The 20,463-nt window shown below is 27.8% G+C and overlaps 1 protein-coding gene across 1 annotated transcript; it reads left to right on the top strand.

The window, feature by feature from the left end:
- The first annotated feature begins 5,312 nt into the window (after nucleotides 1-5,312).
- On the top strand, nucleotides 5,313-18,670 carry LOC136092486 (uncharacterized). The gene is made up of 2 exons (XM_065820811.1): nucleotides 5,313-5,710; nucleotides 18,238-18,670. The coding sequence occupies exons 1-2, from the start codon at nucleotides 5,417-5,419 to the stop codon at nucleotides 18,439-18,441; spliced, it is 498 nt and encodes a 165-aa protein (XP_065676883.1). The 5' UTR covers nucleotides 5,313-5,416; the 3' UTR covers nucleotides 18,442-18,670.
- The last annotated feature ends 1,793 nt before the right edge of the window (nucleotides 18,671-20,463 follow it).

The raw sequence follows: 20,463 nt of genomic DNA, 5'->3' as shown, positions 1-20,463 counted from the left end.
TTTTTATTTTAGCACACCTTTTTATAAGCATTTGAAATTCTGATCAAAGTTTTTAAAATAATATTTATACTCTGTCACAGATGTAATTCTACCTAGACACACAGATATATCTAATTAGACTATCTAGTTAGACATATTTTGAAAAATATTTTAGACGTCCATGGACGTCTAAAATATTAGAAATTATAGACATAGTTGTCCAAAATGGACGGGCGAATGCCGTTTCATTTAGTCGTCTATAGGACGTCTTATGGACGTCTAAAATGGACTTCCGTTCGTCCAATTTTAGACGTCCATGGACGTCAATAGACGTCCGAAATGGGCGGACGAGTGCCGTTTCATTTAGTCGTCCATAGGACGTCTTATGGACGTCCAAAATGGACGTCCGTTCGTCCAATATCGGACGTCCATGGACGTCTTATGGACGTCCGCGTGCCCTCTGGGTAAGACTAACTCCAATAAAAATTATAGCTTCTTTCTCACTCACGTTTTTACAGCTGTTTGTGTTCCTTAAAGTAACTGGGTTCAGATACAAAGTTATGCAAGAAAAACCCTAATCGTAAAAACATACGGAAATCAGTACTGCCCATCCTTACCACTAAATTATATAATTTGAAATTATAAAGCTTTCTAACTGGACTTTTGTCCTTTTTGATAATTTCTTGCTTAATACTTACTCTAAAATAATCTTTTTTAAATTTTCACTGGAATTTAACGGCCTGATGTGTTCCAAGTAGTGACTAGACTTTTGCTTTAGTTGCGAGCATTATGAAACAGTTGATAAATTAACGTCGAAGAAAACTTTCACTCTAAATGTTGAATCAACGTAAATTCAACGTTAGGTTTCAACGTTGTTTTCCGGCTGGGTTATTTCAATTGGCACTTCACCTTTTTTTTAAAAAATAATAGTAAGCCGACAGAGTAGAGTGACAAAAGGTACAACGTGGTCAAAGGTACAAAAGGTTCCCCTAACTTGTTGCATCAGCACTACAGGCTTTAATCAGCCGTTTTTTTCGATTTTTGCCAGAAAACAAAGATCAAGTATTGATCTGACTTTTTGACAAATTTGAGAAAATTCATACATGTTTTTATTCATATCTTTATTCACTAAACTTGAATGTGCAAATATTGTAGGATAAATCAAGTACAGTTGAACTGTTTTTAAATCATTCCCAGGCATAATTTGGTTTCTTATTGTTTATACAGCACACTTATTATCTACAAAAGCAGTTTCATTTACTTTTTATCAAGATTAAAAACTTTCAAAAAAAAAAGAAAAACAATTTTACAGACATTTTTTTACATTCCATGAAAAATTGATTTAAATTCGTATCAAAAATTAGTTTAACTATTGTTCCTTATTATATTTACTAATCTTAAAGTGTAAAAACACAAGTCGTCATAGCATTAACTTTCATTTTAAACACATATTGTCATTACCTTTTATTTCAAGACTTTTTTGATTTGTAAATTTTTTGATTTTGAATCTTTTAGAATCTTATTTTTTTCAAAATTAATTTTTTTTGTATTAGAAATATAATTTTTTAAATTCAAAATCAAAGTTAGATTTTGTTTATGATGCTAGGTCCTAAATTTCACATACTTAATTTCTTTTTTAAATGAGTAGCTTATAATATATATATATACATATATATATATATATATATATATATATATATATATATATATATATTCATATATATATATATATATATATATATATATATATATATATATATATATATATATATATACATATATATATATATATATATATATATATATATATATATATATATATATATATACATATATATATATATATATATATATATATATATATATATATATATATATATATATATATATATATATATATATATATATATATATATATATACATACATACATACATTTAAGTTGAATTTATAGAGACCTTATAATAAAAAATACAATAAAAATGCAATTTAATAATGTAACAAATATTTTAAAAAGATAAAAGAACCGGTAATGTTAAAAGGAACCAGATTGAAAGTGATTTTTACATGGTTCATTTGTTGAGTGGGTTTTCCCCACTCTATGTACATTCTTTCTTTGAATAATAATATAAATTTGTTGGAGGCCGAATCCAAAATTGAAAAATTAGCATTATTAAAACTATTAAAACAGCTTTCATTTAAATGTGTGAGTTTTTATCTCTTTTTTGGTGGTCGATTATCCGTGTTTTTTAATGGCGAGTAGTTTCGCCAATATAACAGGATTTACAGCCTGCGCATTAGGGTGGAGCGATTTTGAAAATTTTTGAAATTTGATTTGCCTTAGCAGCAAATCAATATCTTTTGATGAAAGAAGAACCTTACTCTTCTTTTTTTTTAGTTTAAATGAGTTCTTGAGGTTCCTCTTTGGATTCTAAATTTTTGATGGGTCCTAATACTGTTTTAATTTTTTTTTTCTAAACTATATCAACTTGATACTTAAAAGAAGCAAAATAATATGCTGATTTTGAAAATAATATTTGTTTTTATTAAAAAATTAAAATCAAAAAAGTAGAGTTGTTTTTTTCATTAAAAACCCCCGTCCACAACAAAACGGGGGTTTTAAGGTATATTTTTGCAAGTATTTTTTTCACTAAAAAATTTTTTTAATAAAATTATTATTTATGAAACAAGCATTTTTTTCTGCTTTTTTTGAGTCCAAGGTTGATATGGTTTAGAAAAAAAAAAATTCAAAAGTATTAGGACCTGTCAAGAATTTAAATTCCAAAGAGGACCCTCAAGATCTCATCAAATTAAAAAAATATTTTTTTACTTTTATCTTATAATTAATAGACATTGATTCGTGTCTCAGTAATATTGGTTTTTAAACTCTTTTTTTTTTTGCTATGAAAATCGCTCCACCCAACTGCGCATTCAAATTTATAGATTTAATTCATCGTTGTCTATAAATTTGAATGCGCAGGCTGTATTCTAATAAATAAGATAAAAAATTGTCTTATTTATTAGAATATTTAATCATTTTGTACTCAAGAGAAACATTGAATATATATGAGGAATGGACTTGCAAAACCTGATAATTCACTTTTTCAAAAAATCTGACTTGCGCACACCACTGGATAGCTCTTGTAATTTTGCATCAGGAAAATAATTCAGGACATGCAGAATCCAATATTTCTATCACAAATTAATATGCATACAATAGTGTTTCAATTACAACTGCATAACAAACAGATTTTCTGAAAACAGTTTTTGCCAATTGTCTCGAAATGACAAAAAAGTGAATTATCAGGTTTTGCAAGTTCACTCCTCATATATGTATATATATATATATATATATATATATATATATATATATATATATATATATATATATATATATATATATATATATATATATATATATATATATATTAGACCATTTCAAAATTGTATATAAAAAAAATAATTTTTGAACTTTATTTGGGCTTCCCTTTGATTTGATGTGATATGTGGTTAAGAAAATTAGTTCAAAATTGCAAACTTAAATAATGTGTTTCAGAGACAGCTCAATTAACTTTACTTTTCAGTAAAGTTAATTGAGCACAGTTAACAGGTCCCTATTATTTTGAAAAAAGAAGTTTTTTCAAAAGTATGTCATGTTGGATCTTAAAAGTAGCAAAATTATATAAAAATTATAAAAAAAAATGATAATTTGTTCTACAATTATTATTTTAGATTTAATTGCACAAAAACTATGGTTTTTTAACTAGAAATAAAAAAAGTACATTTTTACAAGTTTTTAAAAAAAATAAAAATTTTTTAATTTATTTTTTATAAAACAATTATTATTTTTGAAATTTATATATTATTTTGCTTCTTTTGAGTACCAGGTTGACCTACTTTTAAGGAACTTTTTTTTTTAAGTTTTCGACCCCATTGAAAAGTAAACTTAATTGAGCTGTTACTAAATATTGGAATAATGCTTTAAAACTTTAATGATTTACTTTTTTTCATTAATTAACAACATTTAAACATCTAGCCACTTAATTATTAAAAAATATATTTTTTGAACTGGTCTAATATGTATATATATATATATATATATATATATATATATATATATATATATATATATATATATATATATATATATATATATATATATATATATATATATATACATATATATATATATATATATATATATATATATATATATATATATATATATATATATATATATATATATATATATATATATATATATATATATACTATATTATATTATACTATATTATATTATACTAAATATATATATAATATTATATTATAGGGTGGAGCGATTTTGAATATTTTTGAAATTTAATTTGCCTTTTGCCATCGATTCGAATCGATGTCTTTTGGTGAAAAAAAAACCTTACTTTTTTTTTTTTAAATTTAGATGAGTTCTTGAGGTTCCTCTTTGGATTCTAAGTTTCTGACGGGTCCTTATATTGTTGAAGTTTCATTTCTTCTAAACTATATCAACCTGGTACTCAAAAGAAGCAGAAAAATATGCTGATTATGAAAATAATATTTTTATTCTGATTATGAAAATAGTATTTTTATTCGAAACTAAAAAGTAAAAAAATAAAAATGTTTTTTTTTATAAAACTTTTTTTTATAAAACTTTTTTTATAAAAATATTCAAAAAAGTTAATATAATAGGGGCAGGAGAAGACTTAAAACTCAATTTTCATTGTTTTTAAATTTATGATTTTGGCCGGATAGTTCGACATTTTAGGCCATTGCGCACTCTAATAAATTAAAAAGGATTTTTTCGAGAGAAATTGCAATTTCTTTCTATAAGCTTTAATGTCTTCAAACTTTTCTCTTTTACTAAAAAAAAAAGTCTTGAATGTTTTTTCTTATTTTTAAAAAATACTTTTCTATTAAAGTAAATGTTTACTATACTTTTTTCATAGAATTAACTGCAATACTACACTGCAGTTAACACTAAGTTAGACTAAAAGTAAACTACGAGCAAATATTAGCAATTTATTAATGCGTAAAGCACGAAATAATTAAGAATTGATAAACTGTCACGTTTATAGTTAACAGATTGTTTTTTTTCATGTTATTCTTAAATTTTATGCTTTTGTATAAAACCCCCCAAAAAACTTAAAGCATTTTCATTAAACTGTATTTTAATAAACTTTGACAAATACGTTAACAAATACCAAGTTTTAAATTATGTTAACGCGACAAATCATTTTTATCTGTAATTTGTTTATATAAATAGTTGTTAAGACAAATAGCGCTTCTCCATAGTGTTTTATGTACATAACTTTAAAAACTCTTTTCATTTTTGGAGACAGTGAGTTTATGCAATAAACTGAAAGCTTGCAAAGTTTGCGTCTTACCATTAATCGAAGTGTTGTAAGACATTTAAAAATATTACAATGGTAAAACAACACAATATAAAGCTAACCATTAAGAATTCTACTCCTTTTGCGTTGACTTATTTTTCTAACTGGTTTGAGTCGGGTAGAGTGGCAGATCATTTTTCTTGGCCCAAAGAGATTATGCCGAATGAAACTCAAACAATATTGTGTTATGAACGTGACTGGGCAATGAGCGGCTGTTCTGGCTATGTTCAATATCTAATGAATGGATCTTTAATCACAATTGGGTTTTCAAATCCAAGTGTAGGAACTAACAAGTTAGGTGTAAGTGCTGGCGTTGATGGCAAACAAGTTAGTTATTTTTATTCAAATTTTCATTGTTATTATTACTATTATTATTTGTGTTGTTATTATTATATTATTATTGTTACCATAATTTTAATATTGATTAAAAAAAAGAAAATACACTATACTAATAACAACACTAGCAACAACTTAAAATTATTTACGTAAAGTTAATTTTAAAAATACGTAACTAAAACGCGTAAAAGTTACTTTATAATAAAACCAATAGCTTTTATTAATAAAAGTAATTTAAAAGGTTATTTATTTTTACTTGTGTAAATTTAAAAAATTAAAAAGTTATTTACTTTTACTTGTGTAAATTTAAAAAATTAAAAAGTTATTATTATTATTAAAAAGTTATTTAAAAAATTAAAAAGTTATTTACTTTTACTTGTATAAATTAAAAAAATTAAAAAGTTATTTACTTTTACTTGCGTGTAAATTGAAAAAGTATTTTAGTTTTTACTTACGAAAATAACGTAAAAACGGTTAATTATAAAAAATACGTCACTAAAAAATCGATAAAATAAATACTTCGCTAAATTAAAATCGCTTGTAAGAGCGAATATTATTTTTTGTTGTTGTTTACAAAAACTTTAACTTAATAAAAAGACAATTCGCACAAATTTAAAAAAAAAAATTTTATTCATAATTAAATATAAATAATATTACTATTATTTTTAAGTTTAACAAAAAAAATTTTTTCCGTTAAATAATATAGATAAAAAAACAACAACATTTTTTTGTTTCTATTTTCTTGGAATTTTTTTCTATTTTAATAGCCGTAGCTATTTATATATTTTTTTTCTAGAAATATTAATTATGTTGAAAAAACAAAAACAAATCTTATTCATAAGTGTTTACACGCTAAAAACAAGATTATATGGATGGTCAAGCGCCAAACCAGCCTATACGACAAAGTTGAAAAAAATTAGTTTATTTAAAAATGATTTATGTAGTATTTCTTTGCTAACACCAAAATGCCATAATTGAAATTTTTAAGTGCACTGAACTGCAATTACTTTTAATTTTTTCGGCTTAGTGGCTTTTGTTAAAGACTATTGTTTAAACTTTGCGTCAAATTATCTCAGTTCAACGTATTCGCTGCATAGGCTGGTTTGGCGCTAAGTCATCCGTAAGTAGGTACCTTCTCAAGCGTTCGATATAGATGCATTTTATATTTCCGACATTCAAACTCCGCTTCAAAAATATTCCAATAACATAACGCTTCAAAAATAATCCAGTTTTTCTATGTTTTTTTAAATATGCAAAATGGTAAAGAAAACTGTTTTCAAAAGATATGAAGAAAAATGTTTTCAAACAAGTGGAAGAGACTTTTCAAAAAAGGCTTGATATCGAAATAAAAAAATGGAATGCTAAGTTTTCAGAGCTAGAAATAGCTCTCAAATTTAAGCAAAGCGAAATGAGTTAAAACTACAAGTTTTAACTCATTTCGTCTCGCAACATGAAGTTTAGAATTAAATAGAGTTCCAAATTGGCTGGCCGGCAACGCTAGCCAGAATAAACTTGAAAAAGCCAATATAATTGAATATAGGGATAACAGATGCCGCTTTCCAGCAGGTTGTAAAACAAGACTCTGATAAGCACTTGTTGAACAATTACTGATTAAATTGCTTAACTTTACGTGACTAAAAATTTAAGAAAAACTCCTTAGTTTTTATTCACGTAAAGCTGATCAATTACTGAATAATAGCAATTGCTAATTTTTATTCACCCGGCCTGATGATGACATTCAGCAAATTAAATGAAATTCTTCATACTATAAATAAGGAAGAAATCAAACCTACTCACGTTATAAGATTGAAATCTCTAACATATAAACCAGGTCTAATTGTCGTAGAACTACCAGATAAGACTAATCGAAATCCAATATTAGCTTCAGCAAAAAATTTAAAAGGGAGTCGTAAATTTGGAAACGTATTCATCTGTCCCGATCAAACTGAAGCAGAAAGATTATTAGATTTCCAACTGCGAACTAAACGGAATGAATTAAATAATTCTTCAAAAAACAATATGGGATCCGGGGAAACGAAGTTGTGAAACTTAAAGTATTACAGCAACAACAAAAGTAATGAATTAGAATGTTGGTACACTAACGCCACATCTTTGGAAAACAAGAATTTGAAGCTTCTATAAGAGTACATAAAACAGTTATCATTGCAGAGACAGATACGTGGTTTTTTAGCAACTCAATACCAATTTTTTATTGCTATTTATTATACCGAAAAGTCAAAAGTGACGGTGGCGTAGCTATCCATATAAAGAAAGATTTTGCGCAATATGAAGTTACATTTCAAAATATTGAACAAAATAATTTAGAATAAAATAACATTTCAATCATGTAGTAAAATATTAACAGAATGCTTTTACCGTGCAAGAAATTTGAATTTAAATAAACAATTGCAAAGTTCTTTAACGATAGTATTACGCCTGTAAGTACTATAGACTTAGTATTCACCGATAAACCTAACAACGTATTTGAATTATTGTATTTACCTCCTCTTTTTACTAAACAAAGACATTATGTATTAAAATGGAAACTAGCCATCGACAGTGAAACGACTAAAAGTTAAAATAAAACATCAAAAATTTTGACGACCATTACAGAGTAGTTTCCATTATAATGAAACTATTCTGAAATAAGTAGAGTGGTTGAAGAAATGAACTGGACAATGCATTTTATGAATTTAACTGCAGACAAAATGTAAAATAAATTTTTATTAGTTTACTCAAATATCACTGACTCTTTTATACCACAACGAACTAGAACTTATAATGAGAAATTTAAGATTTAGTGCGTATCAAAAGTTCACCATTTATATTCAAAGAACAATAGATAGACTAAACAAAGAACTATAGATTTATTCAAAGAACGATAAATTTATATTCAAAGAACAATAAATTTATATTCAAAGATCGATAGACTAAATGACAAATAAAATACAAAGACTTAAAGAATAAGACTTAAAGTACTACAAGCAAAACTCTCATTTAAAAGAATCTTAGTAAGATAAGTAAATCAAGCCCAATCCAAAACTACTTTTAAAATATATTAACAGCCAAAACAATTTAAAAAGTACCATCCGAACTTTAACATCCAATAACGAACTAATTAAAGAACCTTGTCAAATTGTTAACATTATGAATGATCACTTTAAATCAGTCTTTACCAGGAAGAATGCCATTAGTTTACCGATTCTAAAAAATTACTTTTTATCTTAAATGGAAAATAATAAATGGAAATTGGCAGGCATAACGCCAACATTCAAATAAGGAAACAGGTTAATTGCTAGCAACTACAGAGCAGTTTCATTTCTCTAAAGTACTCAAAAGTATTACATCTGCCACAATATGTAAGTATAAGTCAAATAATGGTCTATTAAATAAATTTTAACATGGATTTGTATGGGGGAAATCTTGTTTCACAAATCTTATTGAAATAATGGACCTTTTGAGTAAATCGCTAGAGGAAAAACGTTCCAGTAGATATTTGTTATACTGATTTTACTAAAGTCTTTGACACGGTACCTCATGAACGATTATTAATCAAACTTGAATGATATGGCATATCAAATGTCGTATGCAACTGAATTAGCAACTTTTTAACTAATCGAAACCAAAGAGTGATACAAGCCAATGAAGCATCAAACTGGGATATGATAACAAGCGGTGTTCCCCAAGGTTCGGTAATTTTTCCACTTATAATCATTATATATTTCAACGATTTACCAGAGATTTTAGAACATTCTAAGCTCTTTGCAGATGAAACCTAATTATTCGGGAAAGTAACTAACTGTGAGAGTTTTCATTTGCATCAAAATGAAATTAATCAAGCCTCCAAATGGTCGGAGATCTGGCAATTACAATTTGACAGTGAAAAAAAAAAAGTCGTATTATGCACTTTGGAAAAAATAACCTTCGCTAAATTTATAAACTAGGTGACAAAATAATAGCAGTCTCTAATACCAAAAAAAATCTTGGAATTGCAATGTCATTAAATCTCAAAAGGAAAAATTATATGTACATTAAAAGCTTATTAAATTCTTAGAGTGTTGAAAAAAATATTTCATTACATCAACAAAAAAATGTTCAAAATACTATACGTAACATTTACAAGACCCTATCTTTAATTTGCGATGCAAGCATGGTGTCAATACCTTAAAAGTGATATTATTGTACGCAAAAAGTTCAATGTTATGCCACTAAATAGATAGGGGAGACCGTTATCTTCAGAGCCTTTATCTTCAGCGTTCAGCGTTTATCTTCAGAGCCTTTTATCAGAAAGTCACAAAATTTACACAGAACCTTCCTTACCTTCTTTCACTACTGTATTGTTAGGATTCGCGCATGCGCATGGGAGATATTGGGATTTAAGTGTTTTTTGGACAAAAACGTAACTTTTGGAATATCGCTTCCTTTTTACTTTACAAAGAAAATAGTTGATCGCAATTATTCTAAGAGTTCCAGTCAAAATTGGTTTACTATTTCCAGTCAGACAGAAAAAAAGGGTTTTAGGGTAGACAGTTTTGGCTGTTTAACGAACTAATTTTTGGTACCAGCTAAAAGTAATATTAAATTTTTGGCTCAAAATTGCTGCCAAAATAAATAATACAAAAATTACTAAAATTTTTGTATTTAATATACATTAATAATCATTTTTATAGTCTGCGCCAACTTACCCCGGGTTGGGGTAAGTTAGCGAACTTTTTTTTTTTGAGGCCCCAGAAGGACCCTAAAAACTTTTTTTATAATGAGTGCAAGTTAAAAGTGTTACCTAAATTCATACTCTTGAAGACTGCGCTTCAATATTTACAAAATACATTGCCGTTAATGCTACAGAGCACAAAAAGTAAAAACAGAGGCAACTTGTCCCGGTCTCCACACCCCAGATTCGAAAACAAAGTTATGAAACAAGAATTAAAATACTTGGCTTGAGCACACTTGAAAAAAAGTAATATTTTTGCCTGTATCAGCCCAACACAAGGGAAAATAATTTCAAAATCAGAAGAGAAATTGTTAACTTCAATATGCGTCATTAATTCTTAAGCAATAGAGTCTCATTAGTGTCAAATATAATAGGTCTATAAAGTTAATAGATATGTATAATAGAGTAGATAAAAACAATGTATATATTATACATATGTATTATAAAATGAACAGAAAAATAAAAGGAACGAACTACCAGATTTTATCAAATCAAAAGCTTAAACTTATTCAAAACTCACATTGATAAATATCTAGAGCTATATGATTTGTAATTTATAATTTAGCTTATTTACCAGAAAAATTACACAACGAATATGCTGTTAAAGTGAAATTAATTATTATTTATTTTACTTGTAGTTTTTTTTCAAAATTCGCATTGATAAATATCTATAGCTATATGATTTGTAATTTGTAATTTAACTTATTTACCAGAAAAACTACATAATGAATATGCTGTCAAAGTGAAATTAATTACTATTAATTTTACTTTTAGTTTTCAAACTACTACAGCTTTCTATTATATTATATTATATCTTGTATCTATACTAGATAAACAATAAAGAAAAATAATATAGATAAATTGTAAATAGTCTATAATGATTATTTATTTACTATTAAATTTATTATTTACTATTCATCTAAATTTTTCTAAATACTATATATTATTTACTATTTATCTATATGAGACATCTATATTATATTATATTTTATATACAAGTTATCAAAACAATGCACTGTGGGCCAGAGATCGGCATAAATGCCGATAAAGAGTCCGGGGAAAATTTTCAAGCTCGTCCTAAAGTTTTTTTTTAAAAGCATTCTCTATAATTGAATTAAAATTTTAACGTTTCAATATTTCAAAAACGTAAACGGATACTCTTAAATTTAATTAAAGTTTTATAGTTTCAATATTAGGGTACATGCTTGAATGAGAAAATTTCTACAATATTAAGATACTGTAAAAAAGTTATTACCATAGTCAGGAAATGTGGACAAAAAAAAATCTAGAGCCTATTATGGTAACTTTTTATTTTATTTTGTAATATTTTAACTGTCATATTTAGAGTTAAGAAAAAAGTTATAAAATACAAGATTATTTTTATTTGTTAAGTATTCTAAAATGAAAATATCTTACGCAAAGTTGCTCAAATTAAAGTTTAGCAGGTTTTAAACTCGTTTGTCATTTTCAATTGTTCAAAGTTAAGTATGAACTCTAAAACTTAACATAGAAATTATTTTCTAAACAATTTAACAAAAAATGTATTAAAGTAAACAGACACAACGATAGATTTGAGTTGCATTACAAAATCCGGTTTGAATAAAGAACTACAAACAAGAAATGCATGTTTTGAAACAGATAAACTAGACAAGGGCCAAAACTCGGGCTCGGATTTTCCTACTTTTCACAATTTAGGTATGATATTTCATAAAAATTAAAGTAATGGACTAATGATGTTTTTTACTATTTAATTGAGTTTTAGCAAGTGTTTATACTAAATGCAATCATCTGATATTTTAATTTAAATTAGTTGTCTACGTATGTATATTGTATTAAAAGAGGAAAAAAGGTTCCAAACTAAATGAGCTTCCAAGCTAAAAGAGGAAAAAAGGTTCAGCGATACGAAAAGGTTCATTATCATCTATACTATAGTTATTTTTAATTTATCTTACTTATTAAAAAAAAAATCTCTAAAATACTATTGATTGTATTCATCATTCAACTCTTCAAATTTACATTTTTACACATAAAGTTGTCAAACAAATATTAAAATCAGAACGAGATGGTACAGTTAATTCAACAACAATTTATACTGGAGAGGAAGTATTAGTTACAGAGCCTTATTGACCATTTTACTCAATGAATCTGTAAAGGCTCCTGAAAAATACATTCTTGTCTTTATACACAAAGTAGGATTTAATTGTTTAACCTAACTAATGAAAAACATGGACTAATGAAAAATCATCATCTGCACTTTCCTGCCGTCCAGAACGATTTCAATATGTAAAAGAAAATGCTAAGGTTATTACGCAAGAATATATTTCCTTCAAGAACAGTAACTTGAAACCAACGGTCTTTAATATTATCAAACATAAGTTAGAATGCACAATGATTAATGGAAAAGTGGCTATTATAGTTTCGCTTTTAAGTAATTCTTTACAAGTATGTAATATTTGTGGACTGACTCCTTCAAATATGATCGATCTGAATGTATTACTCAAAAATCTCTAATAGAATCTCCAATGAGCCTGAATTGAGCACATAAAATGCATGGATTAGGTGTTTTGAATGCTGCCTTCATATAAGTTATAAAATTAAACTAGGAAAGTGGCAAGTTAGGGAAGAGGATGCTAAAGAAATTTTTAAATTTCAAATAATAAATTATTGTATTAAACTTTTATTGTAACTTTTTTTTAATTTTAAGTTTTGTATATTTTTACTCTGATTTCTGATAAAATATCCAATAAATAAATGTTTCTTTGTTTATAAAAAGGGGTCTGATACGTAACAAACAATTTAATTAAGTAATGCTTTAAATCTGGGAAAAAAACAACCAAAAGTTATGTCTAAAATCCATAACGCCCTATACACCAATTTCTATTACAGTGTATAGGGTGCCTGCATCTGCAAAAAAAAAAAACAATTTGTTTTTTTTAAAAGAGATCATAATAAATACAGTCACTGATAAAAATTTCAATTCGATTACTTTAAAAATAAAGGAGTTATGATTTTTTGTCCATTTTATGTTGATCTTGGCCCACTGTTAAATGCACAATTAACTTTTATTACATTTTTTGTTAAAAGTGAAGGTTAAACTAGACAAAAATGGTATTGTAAAAAACCTGTTAGAAAATAGTTTCCACATCAAGAATTTATTATACTGATACAAATGCCAACCAATGGACCAATGAAACCAATGAAAGTAACATGCTAACAGATTATTTAGAGATCTTTTTTTTTATATGTAATAATTAATATTTGAAAATCAAACCGTAGATCGCTGCAACTTCTCGCTCTCAATGAGAGTTCGTCGCGTTGGTATGGCAAGATTCTAACTGAATTTTTTTATTTAGGAGAATTAAAAAAAAAAAATTTTTTTTTAATGTTTAATTAAAATCATTTGTATTATTTATTTATTTGTTTATGCATTCTTTTAACACAATAACTCGTTAATGATATACCGTATCAAGAGAGCTTATGAAGAAGACCAACATACCAAACTTTATCTAAGGTTTTAGAAATGTTGAGAGTGATAGACCTAACCTCTTCTTATTTATCTAATGCACGATAAAACCTTTTGGTTATTTTCATTAACAAATCAGCAGTAGAACAAGAAGATCGAAATCCAAAATAAAGTTAATATATTCAAGATGAAAGGTTAAGTGTTTGTAAAGTAAAGACTCAAAAACCTTGCTTATGATAGGAAGAAGAATAATGGTAAAGAAGTTAGACAAGTCAGATTGCTCTCCAGAATTTTTGAAAGTTGGGATATCAGATGCCGCTTTCCAGCAGGTCGGGAAACAAGACTGATAAGCACTTGTTAAATTGTTTTGAAAGTATAGACGACAGCTCCAGAGAGCACTTCTACAAGACCATAACAGATATGTTGTCTAGACCACAAGCTGCAGAAGAGTCTAAACAGGAAATTAATTTAGATAAAGAAGCCAGAGTTATACGAATGTCAAGAAATGGGTCAACCTGTTTGTCGGTTATATCAGTTAGGATGTGATTAGTGGAATCAAGAGCTCAACTTTTGTCTTTAGGTGAAGTAACAAAATCTGAACTATGTAAGAGATGTGGAATGACAGACTTGCTCTTATTATAGACACTGTTAAAGATTTTCTGGAAGTCCTGGGAGCCTAATTTTGATTTAAGATGAAATACAGGATTTCGTGGCATGAGAATAACGGGCTTTGGCGTCAGACAAAACTTTTTTACAGTGGTTTCTAGCAATAGTATACAATCTATTTCTAGAGAATTGTTTTGGCGATAGATATGGAAGTGATGGTTACGATTGGAAATTGAAGCAGTATAATGAGAAAAAAAACCATGGAGTAGAGTGAGGCTTGACTTGGAGTTGTCAAGAGGGAATAAAAGATTCCATGCCAGTCTGAATCCAAGTAGTTACATAAACAGCATATTTGTCAGCAGGAAGACGAAATATTTCTACCCAAAAGCCGTCACAAAGAAAATCACGGAAAGAGTTTCAGTCAGCTTTAAAATAAGAAGTATGATGATAGGGGGATGATGAAAAAGAACGAGATAACAGTTTTAGAGAGATCAAATCATGATCAGAAGCACCTAAGGGTGAATGTGAAAAAAAACTTAGCACTGACTAGGATCAGAAACAAAAATGTGAAGAAACTGCGGATCAGAAACAAGACATAAATCGAGTGGAGAAGGAAAATGATTCAGATTGTTTGGAAATCAAATTAGAAAGTTGACTGTTTGTGTTAGAGATTGAGAAAAGCAAAAGTTGCCTTAACACCTGCAGAATCACTGAAACTAGAACCAAGCCATTCAGCGTGATGATTAATAAATTCACCAATTACAACAATACTTCCTGAAGGATAAAGAGAGGGCTTGGTTAATTTGATCAGAAATAATGTCAAATAGAGTACAGCCTTGAGATGAAGGAGAGCAATAAAGAGCATAGGGAAAAGTGATAGAGTGAAGTGGAGTTAAACGAAATCACATCAAAGAATAGTCTGTGAATTCAAACCTAGTTTCCCAACAAATGAGTGAATTCTTACGAATGTAAATGCCTAGGCCAAGCATGTGACTATTTGAGTCTTTACGAATTAAACGAAGATAGCCGTTAAACACTATCTAATTTGAGTTCAGCTGTCTCATCACAAGATGAGACAACTGAACTAAAATTCGTCTTACAAAGAGCATGTAGCTCTGGTGAACTTTGCAAGAGATAAGACTGAACAGAAGAAATTTTACTTCAAAGACCATGAATATTAGTGGTTGATAGATTTAGAGAACTTGGCTATGACAATGGTTTTTTGTGTTTTATAATTTTTGATACTTTAGTCATTTTTTAAAGTGACTAAAAAACTTTACTCAAATCACAGATGGTACTCAGTACACTATCTAATAGTCCAAGCAATAGCCTCATTTTTATTAATAAACCCAAGGCCGTAACAAAGGCTCCAAATGTAGCCTCAACAATACACACCAAAAGTACGAACAGGGACACCATCCATGCGCAACATGGCACTGTTAGTGCTCTAATATTTTACAGCTGTTAACAGAATCGGTCTTTCTGAGAGCTACGACATTGTTTTTATTGTTTGCTTCTTGTAATAACAAGAATTGCTTAGAAGTTAAGAACTAAGAAGATTCCTGAGCAGTTGATTCCAATACACAAATTTTTTTTCCAGAAAAAAAGTCTTAAACTTATTTAAAAAAGGGTCTATTCGCACACACGTGCAAATATCTAGTTATAGTAATACATTTTTTATAGCATATATATATATATATATATATGTATACATATATATATATATATATATATATATATATATATATATATATATATATATATATATATATATATATATATACATATATATATATATATATATATATATATATATATATATATATATATATATATATATATATATATATATATATATATATATGTATATATATATATACACACATATATAAACATATAGATATATACATATATATATATATATATATATATATATATACATATATACATATATATATGTATATATATATATATATATATATATATATATATATATATATATATATATATATATATATATATATATATATATATATTCTCTTTAATTATATATAATTTTGCTACCTTGACAATTAAGCTACATTTTATTGTCGTTGTTAAAACAATTAATAGCGCGAAAGTACATTAAGTTTTATATTTTTTTATAAAACCGCAATAATGAGACTAGAAAGCTTTTTTTAACTAATAGTGTTTTTGTATTTTAAAAAATTTTTTTTTAAAACCTGCGTGGAGTGTTGCTGCGTTGACTATCTTATAGCCTGCTGCTACAAGGGAGTGTTGCTACATCGACTATTTTATAGCCTGACTCGCAACGGAGTGCTGCTACATCGACTGAGGATATATTTAACCACATACTATAAAAAAACTATCACATACATACTGTTAAAAAATTATTACTATAATAAGATATTTGCACGTGCGTGCGAATAGACCCTTTTTAAATAAGTTTTTATAAATATGTTTTTACAGAATATAATTACTATATTTTAAAATTTTTATATTCATTGAAAAAATTTAAAAAATACCAGGGAAACGCTTAATATTTATGGGTCCGTTTTAAATGCGTTTTATGTTTTCAACATCCGTATCATAAACAATCCAGTTATCCATGTTTTTTTGAAATATCCAAAAGATATGAAGAAAAAAAGTTTTAGAATAAGTCATTTCAAACTGATGGTATCGACATTTCAAACTGATGGTATCGACATTAGCATATAAGCGATACTACGCCAAACGAGACCATGTGGTATCTTGGTATCGTGTGGTATCGAACCAATACTGATGGTATCGAGATTAGTATGTAAGCGATGCCACTTGATACGAGACCATCCTCACAATGCAACACTTATTTGCTCTTGATACCAAACAATTTCAATATTACTTTTAAATTCTTTCGTTAATTCTTTTCCAATGCGTTATATAATGATGCAATACTTTTTTTTATACCTATTGTCTAAGATATTTTTTATTATATTGACCCAATATGCAGATGCAATGTAACCACTCAAATGTTTGAACTTTGACTATTTTTTGATACCTGTGCTCCAAAAAGTAGAATTATTCAACTGTTTGTTGCCTTACATAAGTATTTTGTTCGTTACCCAAAAATTAGAATAATTAAGCCAAGGTTGTGTCAACACGGGCATTCTAGTATATAAGGAATTAAAAATATTCATAGTCAAAATGAACAAGGACTAGCCGCTCTTAGATTTATATATTTAAAAATTAGAGATAAATCTTATAAAGTAATTTTGGTGTTAACAAGAATTCAAGTTTTATATAAAGTCTTTATATTAAGTCAAAAAAGTTTTAAAATAATCGAATAATGTGAGAATTGCTCCCTGAAAAAATAACAAAAATAAAAAAATTTAAAAATGTCAGATCGACGTTAATATGCCGTTTTTTCTCGTTAAAGTTTAGTGGACAAACAAGGTTAATTTTACGTTAGGTGCCTACTGGTTATTTTTAAATTTCATTGATCAACAATAAAAAAAATTTTTTTTTCGCGTAAATTTTTTTCCCTTAAGAAGGTGATTATTGTATTGTTCAAAATTAATCTTACACGATTAGTCACTTTGAAGGTCTAGTCGTTTTACATAATTTGTCCCTTTACACGTTTAGTTATCGTCAAGTAATACGATCGAGTAGTACTGCGTTAAAGCATTATGTTTTTGGTGTAATTTTTTAACGTGTCTTTATTAACGCTTGTGTAAAGAAAAATGTTAACTTTTTTTTTAGTTTTGGGAAGTCATTGAATCGAAAGACTATCAGGAAGTCAATGAGAATATAAAAGTTGGTGGAAAAGATGTACTTGTTACCAGTAAATGTACAGGTGGCACTACCAATGACGCCAGTATTTTGTTTATTTCAAACCAAAAATCAAACAACCAAGCTTTCCCTCCACCTTATTCTAATAATATTTATCCACCTCCAAAATATTAAGAAATAAAACTATAAAATAAGTAGCAACTTTAAATTTTTGATTGCAAGCAATTTTTTTTTATCTATTTACCTTCTATATATTTTATAAAATACTTATGTAAAATATAGTTGATGATCTCTTAAGCTAAATTGAACGTCATCTCATGTGCAGAATTTATATATTACAAACTATAAATTTTTGTGTGAAAGTTTTTCAGTTATGTGCAGAATGTAAAAATTGCTTTCCGTTTGTATGTTTATTTTAGTTAAAATTTAATGCCCTTATTACCCCTAAGCAGCATGGCTTTGTTAGTCGCAAGGGCTGAGTCTCTTGGCAGAAACAATTCATTGAGACTACGCAGTAAACGTTGTCTACTCAGACTTCACAAAGGCTTTTAAAGTGTTGCACAAGCACCTTCTTTACAAGTTAAGAGCTACTGGTGTTTAAGGCGCGCGTGCATAGACTAGATCTTAGTTTGGTTACTCGACTAAATTCAACAAGAGATCATCAACAGCATTACATATGAATGGAAAACGGCGACTAGTTGTGTGCCCTAAAACTGGATTTTGGGCCCATTGCTCTTTGGGAACTTTATAAATGATCTGTCAAACAACATCACTCGTTATATGAAACTGTATGTCGACTGCAGCAAAGTTATAGGGTTTAATTGAGAATGAGTCGGACAGCATCACTCTTCAAACTGACATTAACAAAGCAATGTAACGGGCACATATTTGACTCATGCATTTGTGCGGTCAACATTTGAGAAATACAAAGTAATGTTGACCGCACATTAACGCAAGTCAACACGCAAATACCTGACTAACATCGACGGAACGCATTGTACATTCAAAAAATCTGAAGCCAAACGAGACTTTGTTGTTGTGGTCTATAATAATCTTAAGGTCAGACCACAATTAGAATCAGCTGTATCAATAATGAATAAAATGCTGAGGCGAAATAAAAAGATATTTCACAACCGCAGTTTTCAGTTATAACGGACACCGTATATCATTTACATTTTCCCACGCGTCGAGTTGGCTGTACAAGCTTTGTTGTCGCACTTAAAGTTAAATCAATCATATATAAATATAAATCTATTACTGATATCGCATTTTCAAGCAAGTCTAACATCGAGCTTAAAAATAATTTCTACACTCTAATGTCTAATACGTGTTGAATAAAGATTGACTCAAACGGCTCGGTTTTGTAGCACTTGACGAATGCCGTAAAAGAAAAGACTTCATCGAGCAATTTCATGCATCAACTCGAACTTGTAAACGTCATTGTCGTGCCAAGACATTTAAATAAAACAATCAAATATATTCTGTAAGGACAAATTCATAAATTAGAACGCCAACTGTTATAAAATTGTGAGGAGTGAAATAACTTGTTTTTTAAGTAGGGTTGTCATCCCATCCTAGGATGCATAGCAAAGTAACTTTATACATAACTGCTGTTTTGTCTGCGTCATCTGTGTCTTCATATTCGCCAGCAAATAAGGGCCTGGTGAGGAGGAGCAAGGTGAAGCATCACTTCATCAAATTAAAAATTTATTTTAATAGTTTTTTGAATATCACTGAATAAAAATTTGAAAAACAAGATATGACAGTTCATAATTAATAAATATTTAAAAAAAGATTTTAAAAAGGAAAGAACGATTTAAAAAACACTTGGATATTTTAAAAAGGAAATGTTTTAGAAAAAAAGTAGGGGGTAAGTGCCCCTGACCCCCCTTTTGGCTTATTTTGTGTGTGTGTGTGTGTGTGTGTGTGTGTGTGTCTGTGTGTGTGTGTGTGTGTGTGTGTGTGTGTGCGTGTGTGTGTGTGTGTGTGTGTGTGTATATATATAAATAAGTAAGTTTAATTTTGCTGTGAGCATATATTCAGCAAGAGTGCTCGATGAATGATATTAGAGCTATATAATTGATTTTTTGACGAGATAAAAATAATTGCATGATTTTTACTACTAAAAGTTTCATGCGTTAAGCAATCATCAGGTAAAAAATACATTGTTTTTTTCGTTAAAAAATATACTCAATA

Source organism: Hydra vulgaris, chromosome 15 (genome assembly GCF_038396675.1).
Source record: "Hydra vulgaris chromosome 15, alternate assembly HydraT2T_AEP".
In the NCBI taxonomy this organism is placed as follows: domain Eukaryota; kingdom Metazoa; phylum Cnidaria; class Hydrozoa; order Anthoathecata; family Hydridae; genus Hydra; species Hydra vulgaris.
This window is presented reverse-complemented; position numbering and strand designations above follow the sequence as displayed.